Genomic DNA, 22,883 nt, shown 5'->3' with positions numbered 1-22,883 from the left:
TTTCTCTGTATATGCCGGGGTGTCCTGGAACTCACTCTGTAGACCAGGCTGGCCTCGAATTTAGAAATCCGCCTGCCTCTGCCTCTCAAGTGCTGGGATTAAAGGCGGGTGCCATCACTGTCTGGCTTCTAGTTTTGTACTTTTATAAGATGTCTGTGTGCGTGAGCAGGTGTGTCTCTGTGTCTATATGTATTTCTTGAGCTTTTTCTTTGGTTCTTTTTTCTTCTGTTTCTTTGTTTTGTCTTATTCTGATTCATTTGTTTTTATTTTTGCCTATCACCATCATCATCGTCATCTTTGTCGTCGTCGTCGTGTTTGTATTCTAATGAGAAAGAGAAAAAAACGGTGTGGATTTGGGTGGGTGGGGACGTTTTGGAGGATCTGGGAAGGGTTGTGGAAGGAAACCGTAACCAGAATATGAAAAAAATGTGTGTGTGTGTGTGTGTGTGTTTTGTTTTGTTTTTGAGACAAGGTTTCTCGGTGCAGCTCTGGATGTCCCGGAACTCACTCCATAGATCAGGCTGGCCTCGAACTCAGATCCAACTGCCGCTGCCTCCCTCCTGCTGGAATTAAAGGAGTAAGCCGCCACCTTTCATCTTGAAAAAAATTATTTTCACTTAAAAAATTAAAATGTCATGTTTATAATAATAATAGAATTAAGAAAACCACCACTCCCTAGGAATGCAGGCAAAGCAAAAGTGATAGGTTGTCATTAGCTGCGTGCGGCGAGTGTTTAGTACTTATAAGCAACCAGATTGCACTGGGATCCGCTGTTCATGCCTGGTTTTTTCCCTCCTCCAGCAGCATGTGAAGAATTAGAAACGTGGCTTCCCGCGCTGACTGGGTAAGTATCTCGTGAATGAACCATCCTACATACTCCTAAAGCTCCTAAAGCTACATACTCCTAAAGCTCCAAAAGCCGGTTGCGGAAACTGAATCCCAGATCTAAGTCTCATAGCAAGGAAAAGCGAGGGACCAGGAACCCAGAGAAGCCAGCTGTAGTGAGGAGCGGTGGGGCCGGGACCCCGAAAGGGGCGGGCCTTATAGGACTTTTTGGACCGGACTCCAAGGGGGAGGGACTACAGGCGTGGTTTAGCACGTTTCCGTGAGGGGTGGGGCTTAAAAGAGGGGCGTGGAATAAATGTGGGGTTTTGGAAAGAGATGTGGATGGAAGACGAAGGTAAAAGGGTTGCGCGAGCGCAAGGCGGGGCTTTGAGAGTCAGGAACGTGGAGGGGAAGTAGGCGGGGAATTAAATGATTGGCCTGAAGAATAGGCGGAACTTACGAGGCGAGGCTGTTGTAGTGCATTTCCTACAAAGATGTCCCTTTTCTCTTGCCGTAGTGGGAAGCCGGAAGTTCCTATGAGGCGTGCTTCAGAGTTCCGGGACAGTGCCGGCACCATGTGGGATCTGATCTGAGGAGTTATTAGCTGTCTAATCCTGCTAATATTCCGAGTTCAGGGTGAGGAAGTGCAAGGTGTGGCTAGGCACGGCCGTGGCTTGGGATGAGTAGTCAGGGTGGGCCTTGAGACCGTGGTTCAGGGCTGGGGAAAGCTTGTGCTGCCTAGGCGTAGTTAATGCAGTTCTGTGATGGTTGAGCTTAGTGGGTCCTGGAGTGTCTTGGAAGCAGGTTTCTGTGTCCTCAAAAGTACTTAACCCCGCATTGCCAGTACATGAACCAGGTGCTGCCATCAATTAAGCCGCTTGAAGTTTCTCAAAAACTTTTCACGCTGTTTGTTCTTAGCCGGCGTTAGAGACATCCGCCACCGTGCAAGATGACGTCCTTAGCCCAGCAGCTCCAGCGACTCGCCCTCCCTCAAACTGATCCCAGCCTCCTATCTAGACGTGAAGTTGCCTCTCTGTTATTTGACCCAAAGGAAGCGGCCACAATCGACAGGGACACCGCCTTTGCCATCGGTGAGCTCCCCTTCATTTAGCAAAGCTCCTGGAGCAATGATATTAATGATATTGGCGGGGGAGGGTTCTCTATTTTCTTGTCTGTTTTGGTTTTTTGTTGTTGGTTGTTTTTCTGTTTGTTTGTTTTTCTTGCGATGTTCGCTTCCCGAGCAGAGCCTAACTTGATATATCCTGTTAAAGGGAGAAAACTCCTAATCTTGCTAGATGCTTGAATGTATTTATAAATAATGGTATCTGAAATTTCACAAACCAACTAATAAGTAAAAAGGAAGGAAAGTAAAGAAACCGAGACAATGACCGAGGTGTGAGGGAGACTTTCAGAACTGGGTGTAGTTATAATAAAGACTAAAGAGAAGGGGTTGGGGTGGAGTTCTTGTCATGAAATACTTTCTTTTCTCCTAGTGAGTGGGATCAGATTTATCCTATAGGGTAACGACTAAAGCCGGTGTTTGAGAGTGCATTACACATTATGAGTTCATGATCTTAGGGGTGAGAAAAACTATAGAAGGATATCTGTTGAGTTTGCTTACAAAGAAGTTACCCTTTTCCTAGGATGCACTGGCCTGGAGGAGCTTCTTGGAATCGACCCTGCCTTTGAACAGTTCGAAGCACCATTATTTAGTCAGCTAGCAAAAACCTTGGAGCGCAGCGTTCAGACCAAAGCAGTGAACAAACAGCTGGATGAAAACATTTCGTCGTTCCTCCTTCACTTGTCTCCTTATTTCCTCCTTAAGCCAGCGCAGAAGTGTCTGGAATGGCTGATTCACAGGTAGCTGAAACTTAACACTTAAACACTTGTTAAGCTGTATTGTTAGCTTTCTGAAACTTCAAAGGTTAATATGGTATCTAGAGTGTCAAGTAAACATTCTCTTATATTAAATATGGTGATCTTGAAGAAGGTATCATTAATGTGTTTAGGATTTTGAGGGTTTGTTTGTTTTTTGAGACAGTCTCACTGTGTATCTCTGGCTGACCTCAGACTCACAGAGATCTGCCCCCTTCTTTCCCAGTGCTGGGAAGTATGCCATTGTCTTTGGCTAGTTTTGTTTTGGGGATAAGATCTTATTATTAAAAGGTCTCATTTGTTGTTGTTGTTGTTGTTGTTTGTTGGTTTGTTTGGTTCTTGGAGACAGGGTTTTTCTGTGTACCCCTGGCTGTCCTACAACTCATTATGTACACCAGCCTGGCCTCACACCAAGAGATCTACCTGCCTCTGCCTTGGAGTGCTGGGATTAAAGGCGAGCACCACCACCACCTGGTTCAAGCTGGGTTTTAACTTACTTTTTTTTTTTTGCCACTGGCCTGGAACTCACTATGTAGATCAGGTTTACCTCAAATTTACAAATCTGCCTGTTTTTCCCTCCCAAGTCCTAAGATTAGGCTTTGAAGTCTTGTTCCTGCCTTAGTACTGTGATTATAAGTGTGTGCTACCAGACCAGACTTAACTGTATTAGTTCTAAGGAGCTAATGCACGTTGACATTGCAGATCCATTCATATGGGGCAAATAAAGTTCTTTCTCACCACTCTAGATATAAAGAACATCCTTTAAAATATCAACCTAAATCAAGTAGTGCTAATGATATGCATTAAGCATTTACCTACCAGGCCCAGTACTCTTAAGCACTATGGGTGCTAGGAACCAAACTTTGACCTCTGTAAGGGCGATAAATCCTCTAGATGGCTGAACCATCACTCCAGCCCCTCTTCATGTAACTTTAATTCAGCAAATGTTAAATGTGATAAAAAAAAAAATCTGTAAGTTGTCCTTGGTTACTACTGTCTTTCAAATAAATATGTTAATAAAGTTTTACACAAGATTTAGAAAGGTAGATTTGTTGAGGAAAGCTTCATCCAAGTAGTGTCTTAGTTAATACCAAAGCCTGTATAAAATAGATAGAAGGCAAGGTCTGCTACTATTAAAGTACATTTAGGGGTTTAAGAGATTGCTCATGGTGAAGAGTGCTTGTTGTTCTTGAAGAGGGCCTGGGTTGGGTTCTCAGTACTCATGTCAGGGGCCACTTAAAGCTATCTGTAACTCCAGATCCAGAGGATCCAGTGCCCTCTGACCTTTGTGGGTAAGTGTATGCATGTATATAATACATCTTTTTTTTTTTTTTTTAAGTACATACAAAAGAATAGGAGAATCTTTCCTAACATTCTTAACGTAGAGAAACTGACAGTTTTTTCAAGTTCATATACAAATTATATATGTCGTTATTTTTTCCTTTTCCATTGATTTATTGCCATTTGCTATCAGAATAAATTAACATGATTTTATTAATCTTTTGATTTTTGCTGGGTATGGTGGCTCACACCTTTAATTTCAGCACTTGGAGGCGGAGGCAGGTGGAGCTCTGAGTTCAAGTCCAGGCTGATGTACAAAGCAAGTTCCAGAATATCGAGGGCTACATAAAGAAACCCTGTATTGAAAAAAATAATCTCTCCCATCCCCAACTGCCCCCCCCCCTTAAAAACCTTTTAATTTTGGAAACATAGGAGTTAGGAAAGCTGTAGAAGGTGACTGGAGCACAGACACACTCCGCGGTTGTTGTCGTGTTAGCCTGCTAGCTTTCTGTGGCTTAGTGATGACCACACAGTTTCATTAAAGTTGAAAGAAAGTGAATAGAGTGTAAATTTTGATACTGAACATTCAAAATGTTATTGCCTCCAAATTGATTGACCCATGTTGACTCAAACTTGAATGCAAAATGGGAGGGCATCTTGTCTTCATCTCGTTGTGATTGATACTGTTCCTAGCTCTTCAGACTTCATCAAGACAGGATTTGGAAGGTTTAGAAACATGTGCCTTGCAGACATGTTGATACATTCTTGGGAAGCAGAGGCAGGGGTTTGAGGCCATCCTAGTCTTGTTGGTATAGCAAATTCCATGCCAGGCAGGACTATCCAGTGACATTTTATCAAAAGAAATGAAAAAGAATAAAAAAGAAGGATTTGTAAATTTTGCATTTTGTACTGATTTTAATTGTTCTTCTATTTTTCTTAGGTTCCACATCCATCTTTACAATCCAGATAGCCTCATTGCTTGTGTTTTGCCATACCATGAGACACGGGTATTTGTACGGGTGATACAGCTTCTAAAGATTAGTAATCCCAAACATAAATGGTTTTGGCTGTCTCCTGTTAAGGTAACATTATTTAATGACATATTCCTTCATTCATTCATGTATATACTTACTATAAATCATGATTAAGGTTGTATGTTTTGGTTTGGTTTTGTGGGGTTTTGTTTTGTTGTTTTGTGTTGAGGCAGGGTCTTACTGTGAAGTCCTGGCTGGCCCCAACGCACAGTGATCCACCCCCTTCCTCCTTAGTTGCTTAGCTACTTGTGTTTTGGGGGTCCTGTCTCACTATATATCTAAAGCTGGTTATGAACTTTCTTCTTTTGAGAAAGGGTCTCTGTGTGGCACTGCATGGCCTGAAACTCACTATGTTGACCAGGCTGACATTAAACTAGCAGATCCATCAAGAGCTAATGACAGATGATAAGGGAGCTGGCAATCAGAACAGGAAAGAATGGATGGGGAGTGTGAGTTCATCGTAATTGGATTTGGGAAAAGTAAAGCCCTTACTGATCCTGGGGATAGTCCAGTAGTACCTATGCCATTAATTTCCTAGCAGAAACTCTTTGTCAGTGCTGTCTAGGATTTATTTAGTACCCAACATTAGACAATGCACTTTACATCATACTCTCATGGAGTCTCATTAACAAGTCTTTAAGAAGGTGAGGACAGACTCAGAAAATGGAAGCTACTGCTAGAGTTCCCATAACTGAAGTGGGCGTGGTTACTGTATGAGCCCTGTTCTTTGTACAGTGTTACTCTGCATTTGTAATTTTGGTACGAAAGACATTTTTAAAAAGTTGTAAGGAGTGGAAGTCTTAAAATTCTTACACAAATTAAGGGGATTAGGATTACTTGAGGAGCATCAAGACATTGTTAAAATCGAGTAGGTGTTTGGAATGAAAGGATAGTTACCTGAGAAGAAGGCCTAGTAAGATCTGTCTGCAGAAGAGACCGGAGCTGATTAGAAAGGGAGCAGACTAACAGACGCTAATGACGGCAGCAGCGAAGTCAGCAGTCAGAAGGGATGAGGGAAGGAGTCTACAGTTTCGAACTAAAAAGAAAATTTAAGACTCTGGATATAAATTGTTTGGACTAACGAGTTCAAAACGGTGCAGCTTGTGGAAAAAGCTACTGCTCAAACTGCCTTTCCCCGCGCTCAGAACATGAAGCCCATCTTCTCCTGGTCTTCACGGACTTCACCATTATCTAGAAACTAACTCTTTCTGGATATCTAAACCTCATTCTCCTCATAAAGGTTTCTTGCAGTCTTCATTTCATTGTTCTGCTCACGTTTATTCACAGACCGTATAGTAGTTAGTAGTAGTAGTAGTTAGTAGTAGTAGTAGTTAGTAGTAGTAGTAGTTGTTAGTAGTAGTAGTAGTATAGGTTGGCCCGGGGTCTGTTTCCACTGTTAGGATATTGTGAGGCGGAGACAGAACAATGTAATGCTGGCTCAAAAGCCAAATCCTACTAGTAGGATTATGCAGAGCTGCAGAGTTGAGGTTAAATGTATACATAAGTGGCACATGGTGAGTGCTTTATACTGAGTTCTTTTGCCTTCATTATCATCTGTTCTTTGGAGCTTCTAAGAGTTTATGTGTTAATCTCATAACCACCAGTTATAAGGTGAGATTGTATCTTCTGTGTTGATGACCTGCCACAATATATGAATGTAACTGGTAGATACTTGAGGTAATGGTCAGTTGGCAATTGTTTCTAATAGCTTGTTCTTTTGTTAATAATAGCAATCTGGAGTGCCTTTAGCTAGAGGAACTTTGGTCACCCATTGCTACAAAGACCTTGGATTCATGGATTTTATTTGCAGCCTAGTGACCAGATCTGTGAAGGTGAGCCATGAGTGTGTTGTTGAGTGTGTGGACTCATAAAATGATTGTTTACTCTGAGAAAGGAAACATACTCGGTGGAACTTGGAAGAAGTTCCTTGGGGTGCATGAGCAGGTGAAGAATCAGTCTTTTCGCCAAAGATATTTTCTATAAAAATAAATTAGTCTATTGGTTGTCAAATTCCAACTATAGTGATTATTAAATAGAAACTATCTAAAAATGTCTGGCAGCTTGTCAGGCAAGTCATTCTCACTCAGCATTGTGCTACAGAAGAGCCTACATGTGTGCTGTGATCTCTTTTTCAGGCTTTTGCTGAGTATCCAGGAAGCTCAGCTCAGTTGAGAGTGCTCTTGGCCTTCTATGCCTCCACCATTGTGTCCGCTCTAGTGGCTGCTGAGAACCTATCAGACAATGTAGTCGCCAAACTATTTCCATACATCCAAAAGGTTAGTCAAGTAAATCATTTTATACATAAAGGAATTTGCTTGCTTGTGAAAATTTAATGGAAAAATAAGTGGTTTTAAATTGATAGTTTATTTTGAATGGTTGATAAGATTCAATCTTTAGATTTAAAAGACTTGTCAGTTCTTAAATGTCTAGCAATTAATGTTAGCTCTCACTGTGTCCTAGATTTGTTTTCTTAGTTATAGACTGTCCTTCAAGCAAAGGCTATCACTTACCTCTTCTTTTAGCACTGGCATCTTTCCAAACACTTGACAGAGGCTCTGCTTTTACTTCTAGGGCCCCAGGTTACTATCTTTAATTCAGTACCTCCAAAGACATGAGCTCACAGGTCAGGCAGAGCTTGTTGCTTCTTGTTGGGATGTCTGAGTTAGAAGGCTTTTCTGAGGTCCCTTCTCATCCTATAGACTTCTCTCATCCCTGTATCTAAGAATGGAAGTGAACACTTTGATTTTCTACTTCTAAAGAGTGTACATTAGGTTTCATTGATTCTTTTAAATTTACAATTTATTTATTTGTTAAGGTGTTTTTAAAGTTACATTTTGCTTAAAGGGCTTATTTCATTTGTTTGTTTGCTTGTTTGTTTATACATGTGTGTACTGGTCTGGAAGCCAGAGGACAACATGTGTGAGCTTGTTCTATTCTTCTAGCATATGGGCCCTGGTGATTGAACTGAGGTTGTCAAGCATGATACCAAGTATCTATATCTGCTGAGCCATCTTGCCAGCCTTACGGTTTTTTGTTTTGCTTTTGAGGCTTCTTCTGTTTGGTCCATACTGGTTTTGAACTCATGTTCATACTGCCTCAGCCCCTGAGTGCTGTGACAACTGGCTTAGAATTTGGTGGAGTTTTTTTTTTTTTTTTTTTTAAATCTTATCCATGGAAACATAAGGATTGTACCAAACCCTGCTATACCATGTGATGTTTCAGTATGTGTATTTACTGTGTTTAACATTTAAACTGGGGCAAACATTGACATTTCTAATTTGTTGTAGTTAAGTAACATGTTAAGTAGAGGAACATAATTCTATATCATTTTCTTTATATTTAAAAAACATTTAGGGGTTGAAATCATCTTTACCAGATTATAGAGCTGCGACATACATGATAATCTGTCAGATTTCTGTGAAAGTAACGATGGAAGATACCTTTGTGAACTCATTGGCATCCCAGCTCATCAAAACATTGACCAAGGTTCCTTCTCAGGTCAAAGATGGATTAGGTTGCCTGATAATTCTCTTACAGCGACAGAAGCCAGAGACCCTTGGCAAAAAGTATGTATTGTTGTATAGTTAGAGGCCCAAAAGGTTGTTTTGAATAAGTGTTGGTAAGTGTGCTTTTTAAACTGCTACTTGTCTAACTTGTTGCTATTGTATATGCTTGCTTCTTGAAAGGCCGTTTCCTCAGTTGTGTGCTGTTCCAGACCTTATAGGGCTACTTCACGGAATCTCTGAAAACTACGATGTGAGTCCTCTTCTGCGCTACATGCTTCCCCATCTGGTTGCCTCTGTTGTTCAGCACATTGCCGGTATGTGGCTTACATTCAGGTCTGAAAGTTTCCATCCGAAATTTTAATTATCTTCAAATAGGACAGAAACCTGGTTGATAGATTTTAACTATTTAAAATTTCTTCTAGTTGCAGTTTCTATGTAACTTCTCAATTAAGTGAAAAATCTTTAGGGTTGGGGGCAGGTTCACTGAACGAGGAACCTGTTATTCTGAGAAATTTCTCAGGATTCTGTTACTTAGATAGGTTCTGAAGGAATGAGAGAATTTGGTCAAGTGAACCTTTGATTCCCTTTGAGATACTTACTGATCTCTAGTGTTCCAAACACAGTAAATATCCAGCTTCCAGGAAGTAAGCCAGGAAGATTTCATGCATAAAAATCCAAATTATGAAAGAAAATGATTCATTTGTATTATTTCTCTTTACTTCAATAAACAGAAAAGAAAGTAAATACTTGGTTCTGTTGCTGCTTAGAGAATACTAATAAAAAGTCTCTATGTTAAATCTGATGAATACTAAGAAAAGCATTTTTAAAATTCTGTTGAATCAGATATAAAAAAGGTTTGCACAACCCAATCTTACCTTAAAGCTTTTATTTCAGTAAAGGCTAGAAGATGGCAACCTCAGTTTAGTCAGGAGGTGGTGACAGAAAGCTTAGCTTGTCCTCAGAAATCTAGGTTCCAGCCCAGCTTCATTAGCTTTTAATGTGATCTGGGGAAACAATATATGAATTTTGCACTTGTTTCTTACTGATACCTGTGTCATGGTTATAGTTATTAAAAGAGAATTTCAGGTGAAGGACAAATGAGAGTAATATACATAGAAACTGTTTGAAAACTGTAAATTATTCAATAGAGAAAATATATATTCAAATATAAGTAAAAGAAGGCCAGGGAGATGACTTAGCTGTTAAGAGTGCTTACAGCCCTTGCAGAGGACCCAGGTTACGTACCCAGAACCCATATTGCGATGTCCTCTGGCCTCCGCAGGTACCGGCATACATCTGGTGTACATAAGTTCAATGTAGTTATAGACATAATTAAAAACAACTTTAAAAAAAAAAGAAAATAGGTTAAGAAGGTAGATACTAGTATATATGTTTTTAAGTTATTGTTAGTAAAGGTTTTCATAAGTAAATTTAATTATGAGCATGTCAAAAAGAATATTCCTAATTCAGTTTTCATCTGTTACATAGGAGAAGAGACTGAAGGGATTGATGGTCAGATCTACAAGAAGCACTTAGAAGCAATACTTACAAAAATACCACTGACGAACAACTTAGACCACCTACTGGCTAGGTAAGGTTGTTTTAGCATGCTTCTGAATTTTTCTGAATTTTAGCATGCTTCTGAATATTTATGGGTAAGTATACATTTCAGAATTCAGTAGTTTTCTAGAATGTTTTTTAACGTATTTTGCACTGTCTATATCATTGCACTAATTACAGGTAATAACAATTGACAACATAAAATGTAAAAGCAAATTTTTCTTTTTGTCTTTAATGCTTATAGAAGAAAATGAGAAGGTAGGAGGCCAGTTAAACTTGAGTTGTAACTAAGTTTATAACTGTTTAAGTTCTTCTATTAATAAATGGGCTGTAGTGCCTGAAATAGCACATCAAAGCTGATAACTAGGTGAATGTCACCTAGAATCTTAATATCAAGAGTAGGTTATTTCCTCCTTTTCTCTGAAAGGCATTTCTGTTATGTGGTGAATAGAATGCTTAAGTATAGTAATAGATGTAGGTTGGAACCTAGCTAATAACACTTCAGTTAGAGTAGTGGTTTTGGAACCCAGTCCTCCTGGATCTGTTTTTGCCACTATGTTAGGTGAGAAAGGGAAGGCCTACAGTCTATATTCATGGAGGCTTAGTTTACAGTCCAAATCAGAACAGCCTTAAAACCCTGCCCTACTCTTTCTTACATAGAAAGGATCACTATTGTTGTGTTTTGTTTGATAAAACAAATTGGCAAGGCAAATTGGAAGGTTTCCTATGTCCTAGTTTTTCATCAGCAAAATCAATGTAATTTCTTTCCTATAGAAGTGTGATTATTAGAGACATGATTTATAAAGCATTTAGCACATAGCAGGGATTCCATGAATGATAACCCATTTTGCTGGTGTTCCACTTTCTTTTGCAGCCGTCTTTTTGAAGAATATATTTCATACAGTTCCCAGGAGGAAACCCATGCTAATGCAGTGGCTTTGCTTAATGAGCAGTTTCTTCCACTCATCAGACTTTTAGAAAGCAAGTAAGTTGTTTTAGAAAGCAAGAGTGTTGTGGATGTTGTCTTCAGTGTTTATTGACTCTTCTTTAAAGAAATAACTTGCAGGTTGTGTCTTAAAGCTGTGAGTTGTGGATGCTTTTTGTCTTTTCCTTATCAGAAAGGGACAGTATATTTACAAAGAGATTATATTGAAAGACAAAAGGAAATGGGCTGTAGAGGGTTTGTGGGCAGTATAGTTTTTTTTTAAAGCTAGAGACTTTATTGTCTTCATAGTGACAGACTTGATCAATATTAGCCCTTATATAGAGCATGTGTTAAAATTAAGTTTCACTTTAAGTAACTTTTAAAATGTCGTGTATTTTGTGCATGTGGGTGAATGTGGTTGACGGCTTTATCAAGAGTACTGATGAAGTGTAACTCCTGCTTAGATACCCCAGAACATTGGATGTTGTATTAGAGGAACACCTGAAGGAAATTACAGGCCTTAAAAAGCAAGAGATTTTCCACCAGTTCATTTCTCTTTCTACAAGTGGAGGGAAGTATCAGGTAAGTTGTTCTTCCTCAGCACTGTTAAGACAAGAATTGGTGGTGTGATTATTTGGACAGTGTTAGGCAGAAATGTCCTGCTTTCCTCCCTCTTTGAAACTTCAAAGAACTGAAGGATGTATCCAGTGTGATAGTTACTAGAAATAGAGCTCTTGGGCAGGAATCCTAACTGGAGAAGGATGTAATATCAGGAAAACATTGGGAATTTCCTATGATGTTGGTTAAGTCACCACAGGGTGCCTTCACAGGCTCCCAGCATGCCTTGTCCCTCTTGGTGTGCATCTACCAGTGTAGGAGCCTGCAGTCACATGATCACGACCATGATAGATCTTGGGAAATATTCTGGTGATTCAAGCCTAAATACTAGAAATTTGATGTTTATGCAGAAGTTCTTAAAATTAGCCTTCAAAACAAATATCTTAAAGAGAAATGCAGTTTTTCTCCTAAAATTGGGCTATTGCTTTCAGTGCTGCTACATTTCCAACAGCTGTCATTTGTAGTCTGATTCCATGTTCAGCTAAGCTGCCACAAGCTGGACCATGTCTTTATTATTTAGCTGGGTTGTGTTCTGTCTTCAGTGAGTTTAGTTAGTACTTTCACTTGGAATTAAATATCCATGAAAAGTTCTGAGTTACTTTATAACGCTGTTTCATTTAAATGAACCTACATATCTACCCACACAAGTACACAGAATACACAATGTACAACATGTATGTGTTCATGTGTTGTAACTCACACATGTTCTTTTAGAGATGAATGTAATTTTCTGTTTCTACATTTATGATTGTTGTACAATACATTAGGCAGTGTTGGGTGTTTTGTTTTCATTTTTGGTTATATATTTCTTAGATTAGTGAAATTAATTATGTTGGACCTACAGTTTTTAGAGGATTCTGACACCTCTTTGATGCTCAGTTTGAATCACCCACTGGCTCCTGTGAGACTTCTGGCTGTTAATCACCTAAAAACTATCATGAAAACATCAAAGGTTTGTGTCAAACAGCTTTTACTTTTTTTTTTTCCACCTTATAGTAACTAGTCTAATTCTAGAATAAGAAATTGGAGATTCCATCGATTGTATAATTGTAGATAAGTCAAATTTTACCATTTTTTAGGGTTTTTTTTAGAATATCTGCCTTATAGAGTTTTTTGTTTTGTGTCTTTATATTAAAAGGTTATAGTTAATTTTTAAAATTACATTTATTTATTTATTTGTTTACTTATTTAGTGCCTGTGCATATATATACAGGTGAGTGCACAGAGGGGTCAGAGGACCACTATGTGGATACTGGAGATTGAACTTAGGTTGTCAGGCTTGGTGGCAAGGGCCTTCACCCACAGAGCCATCTCAAGGACCTATTATTTCTGTCTGGGCTATTTTAAGATCAACTCCCTAATTAAGAGGTGGTATTTAGAGTGTATATATTATGTTCAGTGAGACTGGAAAAGGACTGTAGCAGTCAGCAGTCCCAGAAGGCCTGTTGTCGATGGCCTGATTCTGATTTTGTTGTGCTCTCAGAGCTGGGCCTGGTCTCAGCACTGGTGTTCTGAGTTGTCTCTTCCAGTGTCAGAGTTTGTGAGCTTCTTTGTTGCAACAGCTAATTTGCTTTTCTCTTCCTCAGGAGGGCATTGATGAGACTTTTATTAAAGAGGCTATTCTAACCCGGTTAGGCGATGATAACGTAGATGTTGTCTTAGCCGCTCTGAGTGCTTTCGGGGTGAGTAAGCGTTCTATGGATGTGCACATTTTATTTGTCAATGCTTTCCTGTCATGTGGTCCTTGACTTTAGGCAGGAATGGGTTTGGAAATTAGTTCGCTGAGTGTAAACTTAAGTCTGCTGATGAGTCTCAAAGCAGTAGTTAGACTGTACAGTTTGCTGGATAAGGAAGGAAGGAAGAGTCCTTTGTGGGGGTCTCAATACTGCCGTAGAGCTTTGTGCCACAACCGGTGTCCCATAACCTTGGCAAATCAGGTCATAGAAGCAGTTTTTGAGAAATTGTTCTCCTAAGTGAAAAGAAAAGTTCTGAGAGAAAAGTTCTCATAGAAAAAAGTTAAATTGGGGTTCTTTATAATTAATCATTTTCAATTTCATTTTAGAAATGCTTTACATATTTAGTAAGTAAATATTTACTCATGCTATTTTTTCCCCTTCTAGATTTTTCAACAACACTTTGGTGTAGAAGAGACGGTTTCAAATCTTCTGAATCTCTTTCAGAGAGCAGAACTTTCAAAGAATAAGGGATGGTATGTGTTTGCTTCTGTGTCCATGCTCTTGTTAGTCAGTGACATTCTCTTCAAGTTTACTCTGCTGCTCTTTCTGACTAATGACTTCAGTAACTTCGTGATTGACCTTTGTTCATGATTGTAGAACAGAACTTTTAAGAAAGTTTCTCATTTAGTGTGTGTGTGTGTGTCTTTGTACATATGTGTGCGAATGCCCTGCACACACTTGGAGGTTAGAATATAGTTTTGTGAAGTCAGTTCTGTTTTCACCTTCTTCCAAAGGGTCTGGGAATTGAACTCAGGTGCACATGGGTGCAGTGTATTTTGGTTATATGTACTCCATAAATTCGTGTACACCTCATAAAGGCCTGGTGCCTCTGGAAGCTAGAAGAGGCTGTCAGATTCCCCAGAAGTGGTATTACTACTGTTTGTTGAATTATCATGTGGGTGTTGCAAACACAACCCAGGTCTTCTGGAAGAGCAGTGCAACACTCTTTGCTGAGCCATTCTCCAGCCCTGGGGTATACTACTATTTTTTTTTTTTAAATGCATGAGTGAATCTCTACTGTACACTGGAGCTGAGATATCTGATGTAATATATTTTGTTACAGTTAGAAGCTTTTTGTTTTTCATTTTTTGATTTTTGTTTTTGTTTGTTTGCTTTTAAGGTATTTGACAGGACAAAGTTATTGGTTAGATAACTCCTTTATTGAAATGGATTTGAAGTTGTATCTTGGTGATCTCTGAGCAATACTTTTGGTGAGGAGACCAGACAAGCTATTGCCAGTTGATCCAGAACAATGTAATAATGAATTCTGCTGACTCGAAGACTCTAACATGTGTCTGAATCAAATGTATTTTCCTGTCTTCCAGGTACAAGGTGCTTGAGCTAGCAGCAAACTTACTAATTAGAGAAGAGATACTAAGTAAAAATGACCAGTTGTCAAATCAGGTGGTTGTCCAGTTGCTGCCTTTTATGGTTATTTCTAATAACGATGTAGAGTCTCCTGATACGAAAATTGCTATACATTTGTCAAAATCAGGAATTTGTTCTCTGCATCCTCTATTAAGAGACTGGAAAGAAGGTAAGAAAGTCAATCGTTAAAGTCATTGTTAAATGTCCACTTCTGTTCTACAAGGCTTTTTCTTGTTTTAACTCCTGACTTTTTGTTGCTGTTCCATTCTTAAACACTGTTTTGCTTTAATCAAATACAAAGGTAATTTGTGTATTCCTTTGGGGCCATGGCTGAGAGGTATAACTCAAGATGGCTTGGAACAACTTTATAAAACAGATATCTATTTTATAAAGAAGATAAATCAGTTAAAATTCAGCTATCTCTGCTGTTCACAGCTGTTATTTGTTATATGTCAACAAAATAGTTTTTAATTTTACTAAGAGAGAAGCTTGATTACTAAACAAAATCAAAATTGGATTAAAAATAAAAATCAAGCCTTTGTGAAGAAGTAGTAAATATTTTATCTAAATTTGTTACTTCCCCCCATCCCTGCCCTGATACAGTGATAAAGTATTCATTTTTTTTTTTTTTTTACAGCTCTTGAAAATATTATTACAAGTAGAAAATCAAGAGAAATAATTGGTATAGGAAATCAGAAGATGGTTCAGTTGCTGGGTAGCAATTTAAGTTCAGGAGCCAGCTCTTCCACCTTGAAGCTGGTACGTGTGTTGCCTCCTCCTGTGTTCTCCTCCTTGTGTGTGCTCCCCCCTCCTGTGTTCTCCTCCTTGTGTGTGCTACCCCCCTCCTGTGTTCTCCTCCTTGTGTGTGCTGCCCCCTCCTGTGTTCTCCTCCTTGTGTGTGCTGCCTCCTCCTGTGTTCTCCTTGTGTGTGCTGCCCCCCTCCTGTCCTCCTCGTGCTTCTTAGGCTCCTACTCCTGTTCTCATGGCTTCTTTTCTGACTTTTCTGTTTCATTCTTAAACTGAGTTTCGCTTTAAACAAATACAAAGGAAATTTTGTGTATTCCTTTGGGGCCATAGCTGAGAGTTACAGCTCAAGCTGGCCTGGAACTCACTGTGTAGCCCAGGATGAATTTATGATCTTCCTGCCTTAGCCTCCCAAGTTTTGGGATTATAAGCTTGTATAAGCCATCTGTGGCTAACTTAGCATGTTGTACAGATTATCCGAAGTCCTTAATATTTTATATCATTTTTGGACTAGTGAGAATACTTTGTTCTTTTTAATCTCATTTTTCGTAATTTATATTTAAAATATTGAAGTCTTTTCATTGTTAACATAGCAAAATGAAATGAAAAGAAAATACTTCAGTAAACCTTTTATAATGGTATTAAGTGTCTGATTTACTGATTTTTTTTTTTTTTTTTTTGCTGTTTATATTTTTAGGTCTGTAAGCTAAATACGTTAACTTGTCAAGCGTATTTATGTTCATAATAATTTCTTTTTTGGTTTTCGAGACAGAGTTTCTCATTATAATTTCTAAGAGTTTGTATAATGACTTCGTATTCAGTGTTTGCTGATCTTTAAAGGCTTTCTGTCTGTCATCTCACTTTATACATGATACCTAGGTAGGCCTGAGCTTGTACTGTGAAGACCATGACTAACTAGTAATAGGATATGCTTATTTCTCAAGGTTGAAGATTTAGTATGCGCTGGAGAAAAGGAGTCCTACAACCTGAAGCAGAAAGTGGCATTTCACGTGATTATGTCTGTGCTTACCTCTTGCTGTTCATCCTTCAGAGAAACCTGCTTCCCGTTTGCTATAAGAGTGTTCAGTTTATTGCAAAAAAAAATAAAGAAGCTCAAAAGCATCATTACTGCTGTGGTAAGGAGTGCAGTGTTTGCAGGAAGTTGAATCTTGGGTAAAATAACACTGTGGCCTGATGGTCACAGCAGAACTGAAGCCCAGAAGCTGCACTGTCTGGCTCTAGCTGGGGAAGTGGGAAGTGGTTGGAATGGTAGCTGTGGGTGTCAAGACAAAGCACTCCCATGTTTTTGCAGGAAATTTACTTGAATCACAGGGTTCTGAGGTTGGAAGGTTGTCTGTCACAACTGACTCTTCTCCTGCTGTTTTTATCACACATAACCCAAGTTTCCTTCCTATCTACTCTGGTGATTCACTTCTGCCCGAAACTTGTTCTAGTATTTATTGAAAGAATATCCTATATATTTAAAATTGTTGAGTCTAGATGTCTCTGACCCACTGTTATCCCTGACAGTGTTACTAAAGGTCAAGTTTCCTTTTGTTCCTAGTGCCCCATTTTGAAGTAGTAAGCTTGTTTTAATATCTGCTGTTTGCACTCCCATGTTTTTGCAGTTTACCATGTTTGCATCAGTATTTTTCTTTTATTTATCTTCTAAACTTCAAAGGGCTGCTCATTACAGGATTTGCTAAGAGAATTACACTTCATATTTATGTATACTCTCAGGAGTTTTATAAATTCTAGTTGTAGCCATTGTTAACTAAAATTATGTGAAATTAGCATGCTTCTTTAAACTTTAAAAAGTGTTTCAAGTGAGCCCCTCTTTATGTCTGACTGTCTTTTGTGAGGTGCAGTAACTGGAGCTGTGCTTGTCCTCAGGGCTAGCAGTGTAGAGTAGTTGAGTTTTATTCAGTGTAGGCAGCAGGTTGTTTCACATTGCTCTATTAATGCCCTTTCTGAGGACTGTGTCTTTTCAGTTATAGCAATGTATCCATACACGCGCACGAACATACACATACAATCTGTGTGAAGTTGTTAGCCAACTCCCTACTAGAATGTACACATCCGTTGCAGTCTATTCATAGAGCACCTGTTTGGAACTACTCTGAGCATGAGCTAGTTTCCGTTTCCGTTCATGTTTCAGGAAATCCCCTCAGAATGGCACCTGGAACTGATGTTGAACAGAGGATTGCCAGAGGAGCTGTGGGCGCATTACGTGAAACAGCTCCACAGTGCCCAGAAGATTGCCATGGAGGACTCCGTTTTACTTGTATTTTCCCTGAAGTGTTTTATTTTTTCACTGAAGCCTCCAAAATCTTTTCCTACAGGTAAGGCACATAAAGGTCATAATGTGATGCACACTGCGTTCTTGACTCCATACACGGTCCACTTGAATGACAAGCTCCCCTAGCATGCTCATGTAGGATTGTCCATTGCTTTTCTTTGTCACCATGTCCTCTCAGGTGCCATGTGGTGGAATCCTGAGCAGCTGGATGAAGACAGCCGACACTACCTGCGCCTGCTCATTGGTGTCTTTGAAATGCTGCTGGAAGTTTCTGACGCCATGCATTTCAGGGTTCTGATGAAGCTTATAGTGAAGGTACTTGGCTACACATGCCCTCTAGAGCAGTCTAGTAATCACAGCCAGGCAGCATCCCTAGTGATGAGCTATTGTGTTTAAAAATCAAAGCAATTCAGTCTGTTTGTGTTTTAAATATCATTTATAGATGAGAAAACTGGCTGAGTGTTCAAAGATGATATTCAGGAGATGCAGTCACTCACAAAATTCTCTGGGCTTTATTGCCTCCATGCTTGTTCTTGTCTTGTCTCACTCTCCGTGGCTTTCAGCATTGTCGCCATCTCTCCTTCAAGAGCTTTTAGTGAAGCTTCCCAGGTCCTACTCTTGTCTTGACTTTTAGTTAGTACACCTGTCTTTTTTGTTAAATACTTTCAATTATAAAGTTATAGTGAGGCTTCTTGAATACCATTCTTCAGTGACATCCTTTCTAACAGGTCAGAGTTCCAAATATTGAAGAAATGACTCACCAAATCACTCCTGTGTGGTTATTGTACAGTAGCGAAAAGATGTAGGGGCAGCAGATGTGAGTAAGAACTAGACTTCACTTTGTTTTGCTTTCTTTTGATTAGGTACATCTACAAGATGTTCTTCAGTTGTTCAAGTTCTTATGCGTTTTATGGACCTATGGTTCTAGCCTTTCAAATCCGCTTAACTGCACTGTGAAGTCAGAGCTGCAGACTCAAGCTCTTTACATAGGCTCTGTGATGCTTTCGTCTCAGAATACACAGTATAAACAAAAGCTGGCATCTACTGCATCTCCTGGTATGGCAGGTCACATTTACTTTCTTAGTTAGTACATTATACACATCTTACTCTGTGAGGAAGCATAGCATATAATCTTACACTTAATTGTATAGAGATAACATAATTTATTAAAATAGTTGACTCTATAGGGAAAATGGTGACAAGGATAAGGCACTTGCCACCAAGCCTTATGACTTAAATTTAATCCCAGTCCCCACATAGTGAAAAGAGAAAACTAATCCCTCAAGGTTGTCCTCTGACCTCTGCACTCAGTCAGTGATAATTGTACCCCCATTACATGTAGATACAGGAAATATCCTTGTTTTAATTTATTTATTAAAAATGTAATTTAAAAATTAAGAAAAACAGCCAGGTGTGGTGGCACATGGTAACAGTAGATTTTCTGGGTTCATTTGTATGCTTTGAGGAAACATGACCCATATTTTCCTGAAATTAATAGGCAATGAACAGTCTTCAGAAGAGGGAGTCTGAGAGGGAACATTGAGTGTGAGTGTGTGTGTGTGTGTGTGTGTGTGTGTGTGTGTGTGTGTGTGATGGCCATAGTGGGAATAGTGCTAGAGATGGTAGCCAGGCCAGATGCATGCTATACAACTGAGCTGTGCTCTCAGTCCTAGAAGGAAACCTATCACTGTGTACCTTTGGCACTATTTAAGTTTTGCTCACTGACACATCCTTTCCTCTTTGGTATTAGTGGTGATGTGTCTACTCCTCAATCTGGGAAGCCCTATCAAAGAAGTCCGCAGAGCTGCTGTTCAATGTCTCCAGGTCCTCAGCGGAGTAGCCTCAAAGTTTCAGCTGATGATAGATCACCTCGTTCCTAAGGCAGAGGAGATCACTTCAGATGCTACCTATGTGGTTCAGGTACACTGCTGTCAACGGTTGAGATGTGAGGGCCTATGGAACAGGATCCGCCCTCTCTTCCTGTAACTCGTAGGGATTGTGGGAGACTAATCCATTCATTTAAAGATTTGCTTCAGCAACTACAGGCTTTTGATCCTTTTTTTTTTTTTTTTTAAGGTCATAGACTGTTTCAATTCTGCTGTCCTTTTCTTGCATGAAAGAGTAATGTTGAACATAGTGAGCTAGCTTTGGGACTTAGTTGAAGAAAAATTAAAAAGTTGTAAGAAATGTCATGCCATTTGGAAAAGAATCTTCCACAATTAAAATATTTAGTCCTTAAAGTTTGTTTTCACTTCTTAATACAAGTTTTTTTTTTTCTTTCTGGTATCCTAGGACTTAGCTACACTATTTGTTGAACTACAGAATGAAGAGAAACAGAAATCACATCCTAAGTTGTCTGAAACCCTGAAAAGCCTTCTTTACTGTGTGTGTAGCTGCCCATCTTACATTGCTAAAGACTTGATGAAAGTACTTCAAGAGGTGAACAGTGAGGTAGGAGTGGTTTTCACAGAATGCAGTGGACTGTGTGTCCCTGACCTGAGGGGTAACCGTCTTGTATGAGGAAGTACCGTGGGCTCCCATGGGGAGAATGTTCTTCACGAACTGGAAGAAGAATCACAGAGGAAAGAAGGATACAGGATGCAGAAAGCACATATCACAAATGTCCATTCACTTTACAAATTTGTGTGTTATCTCGCATCAGCTTTATTCTAGATAGGATTTGATTTGTGTGCATATTTCTTTTTCTAGACAGGGTTTCTCTGTGTAGTCCTGGCTATCCTGGAACTCACTCTGTAGACCAGGCTGGCATCGAACTCAGAAATCCACCTGCCTCTGCCTCCCAAGTGCTGGGATTAAAGGCGTGCACCACCACTGCCCAGCTTATGTGACTATTTCAAGGAGAAATCCTCTACAAAGAAACATATTTGTAGTTTTTGAATTGGAACTTTTTATTCTTACTTAGAAAATACATGGTTTCATGTATTTTCATGATCCAGAGGATCATGTCTTCTGGTTCATCCAGGATCAAATTGGAAATGTTTGAGAGAAAAATTGTGTTTCTAGTAACAGGGCAGGGTTTTTTTCCTTGTCCTTATTTCCTGAACAGTACAGTACTCTAATTAACGTAGAGGTGAGCTTTGGAGCGCTGTGCTAGATTATATGCTCACATTACGCCCGCTGTGTTCTATGAGGGGTTAAGTATACAGGAGTTTGTTTAAGGACTGGGTGAGAGGCAGTACTCTGTAGTATCAAGAAACAACTCTTGGCTCTGTAGACCATCTTTCTGTGCAGCTGCTCAGATCTGCCACTTTTAGGAAAGCAGACACAAAGCTGGGCGGTGGTGGCGCACGCCTTTAATCCCAGCACTTGGGAGGCAGAGGCAGGTGGATTTCTGAGTTCGAGGCCAGCCTGGTCTACAGAGTGAGTTCCAGGACAGCCAGGGCTACACAGAGAAACCCTGTCTCAAAAAACAAAAACAAAACAAAAAAAAAAAAAAAGGGAAAGCAAGCATAGAAGGTATGTAAACAGATAATTATGGCTGTTGTCAGTGAAAGTCTAAAAAGATAGGACATGACTGAATTTGTTAGACAAACCATGATTTGCTGACCTATGGTTTAATTATTGAAGCCTTGACTTTATATTAATATAATATTAATATAATATGACCTTCATATACTATGAATTCACATGAATTCATATTAGTCATATCAAACTGGAAATGGTGGTTGGTGGAAATGCAGTGCTTTAGCAAATGCTAAACTGTTGATCTACGCATATTTTAGGTCATATTTTCTGTCCTCACAACCACTTTTAGAGAACTGTCAGGTGAGCAGACCTGAGTAAAGCATGAGTCTGACAACCTTCTGTGTCTTTAGATGGTGCTTGTCCAACTGCTGCCTGTGGCGGAACAACTCCTTCAGAAGGTGGAGAAGGGGCCCACAGGTGTCCTGAAGGATGAGGCCATTGTTTTGCATCTCATTCTGGGAAAATACAATGAGTATTCAGCTTCACTTTTACAAAAGGACCCAAAGAGTCTAGAGCTGTTCATAAAAGCCATGCACACAACAAAGGAGCTTCACCCGGGAATGCCAACCATTCAGATTACTGCTCTTGAAAAGGTTAGTGGCTTCCTTTAGAAACCCAAGCTTGATCAAGCATGAAGACAGTTGTAAGTTATTAGTAGGTTGAACCTGCTTTTAAAGGCACAGGTATATTTTAGCTTCTGTTCAAAAGTTGAATACAGGTCATTAAAAAGAATTGCATTTAAAAGCTGGTGAGATGGTTCCACAGGTGAAGGTGCTTGTCATGCAAACTCTACAACTTGGGTGATTCCCCAGAAGCCACAGTGAGACCCAGTACCCAAAACTTCTTCTCTTAGCTCCACCTGTGCGTACCCATGCATCACAACGCACAGGAGTAAGAAATGCCCCGTCTTTTTTTTTTTAAGCATTGAATTTTAAATGGAGAAATGAAGCACAGTTGTTTTATAGTAAGGGAAAGTTAGGTGGAAGTTTGTTTTCTGACTCTTGGGTTTTTCTACTCCTAGATTACAAAGCCATTTTTTGCAGCTATATCAGATGGAAAGATTCAGCAGAAGCTTCTGTGTGTGTTGTTTGACTTGTTAGTGAACTGCAAAAACTCACATTGTGTTCAGACAGTTGGCAGTGTTTTTAAAGGGGTAAGTTGCAAACTTTCTAATTTGTACATGTTTAGTCTTTCCTGTTGACAAAGTATATAACCTGTATTTTACATTCTTCCTTTGGGGTCAGATTTTACTATTAACAAGATTTATAGAAAATTATATACCAGAGGGGTTCAAAACCCAATTCTTGTATCTTCACCAATTTTTTTTTTCATTTTTAAATTTATTCTGTAACATTTTTATAGATTACAATGCATCTTATTGTATCCAGGTACTTCTCTTGCCTCCCCCTCTAACCCTTGCCAGTGTATCTCCTTTCCAGCTTCAAGCCCACTTTTTAAAAAGAAACAATCCACTAAGTCCCAACTAGTATTGCCCACGTGTGGATGTGTGTGGGGTCATACACCAGGGCATAGGCAACCTGCCAGTGGCATCCTGCTCTCAGAAGCCGTTTACTGCCAGTAGCTCCTCAGCCAGGAGTGGAGCCTCGGGGGCCCCTTCCCCATTCA

General features: G+C 39.5%; 1 protein-coding gene across 1 annotated transcript in view; it reads left to right on the top strand.

Annotated features, from left to right (window-relative positions):
* Positions 1–1,344: 1,344 nt before the first annotated feature.
* Positions 1,345–22,883, top strand: part of Heatr1 (HEAT repeat containing 1) — a 47,668-nt gene continuing 26,129 nt past the window's right edge. The window contains exons 1-24 of the mRNA XM_028769916.1: positions 1,345–1,461; positions 1,744–1,916; positions 2,469–2,685; positions 4,922–5,063; positions 6,746–6,847; positions 7,151–7,291; positions 8,370–8,581; positions 8,702–8,835; positions 10,010–10,112; positions 10,956–11,066; positions 11,471–11,588; positions 12,469–12,576; positions 13,211–13,306; positions 13,745–13,833; positions 14,686–14,897; positions 15,366–15,487; positions 16,417–16,608; positions 17,631–17,814; positions 17,950–18,086; positions 18,635–18,827; positions 19,522–19,691; positions 20,064–20,222; positions 21,608–21,850; positions 22,279–22,410. Of these exons, the coding sequence (XP_028625749.1) occupies positions 1,775–1,916; positions 2,469–2,685; positions 4,922–5,063; positions 6,746–6,847; positions 7,151–7,291; positions 8,370–8,581; positions 8,702–8,835; positions 10,010–10,112; positions 10,956–11,066; positions 11,471–11,588; positions 12,469–12,576; positions 13,211–13,306; positions 13,745–13,833; positions 14,686–14,897; positions 15,366–15,487; positions 16,417–16,608; positions 17,631–17,814; positions 17,950–18,086; positions 18,635–18,827; positions 19,522–19,691; positions 20,064–20,222; positions 21,608–21,850; positions 22,279–22,410 (3,459 nt within the window). The 5' untranslated portion in view covers positions 1,345–1,461; positions 1,744–1,774. The remainder of the gene's footprint in view (positions 1,462–1,743; positions 1,917–2,468; positions 2,686–4,921; positions 5,064–6,745; positions 6,848–7,150; positions 7,292–8,369; positions 8,582–8,701; positions 8,836–10,009; positions 10,113–10,955; positions 11,067–11,470; positions 11,589–12,468; positions 12,577–13,210; positions 13,307–13,744; positions 13,834–14,685; positions 14,898–15,365; positions 15,488–16,416; positions 16,609–17,630; positions 17,815–17,949; positions 18,087–18,634; positions 18,828–19,521; positions 19,692–20,063; positions 20,223–21,607; positions 21,851–22,278; positions 22,411–22,883) is intronic.

The sequence above is a fragment of the Grammomys surdaster genome, unplaced genomic scaffold (assembly GCF_004785775.1).
Source record: "Grammomys surdaster isolate TR1022 unplaced genomic scaffold, NIH_TR_1.0 194, whole genome shotgun sequence".
Classification (NCBI taxonomy): Eukaryota; Metazoa; Chordata; class Mammalia; order Rodentia; family Muridae; genus Grammomys; species Grammomys surdaster.
This window is presented reverse-complemented; position numbering and strand designations above follow the sequence as displayed.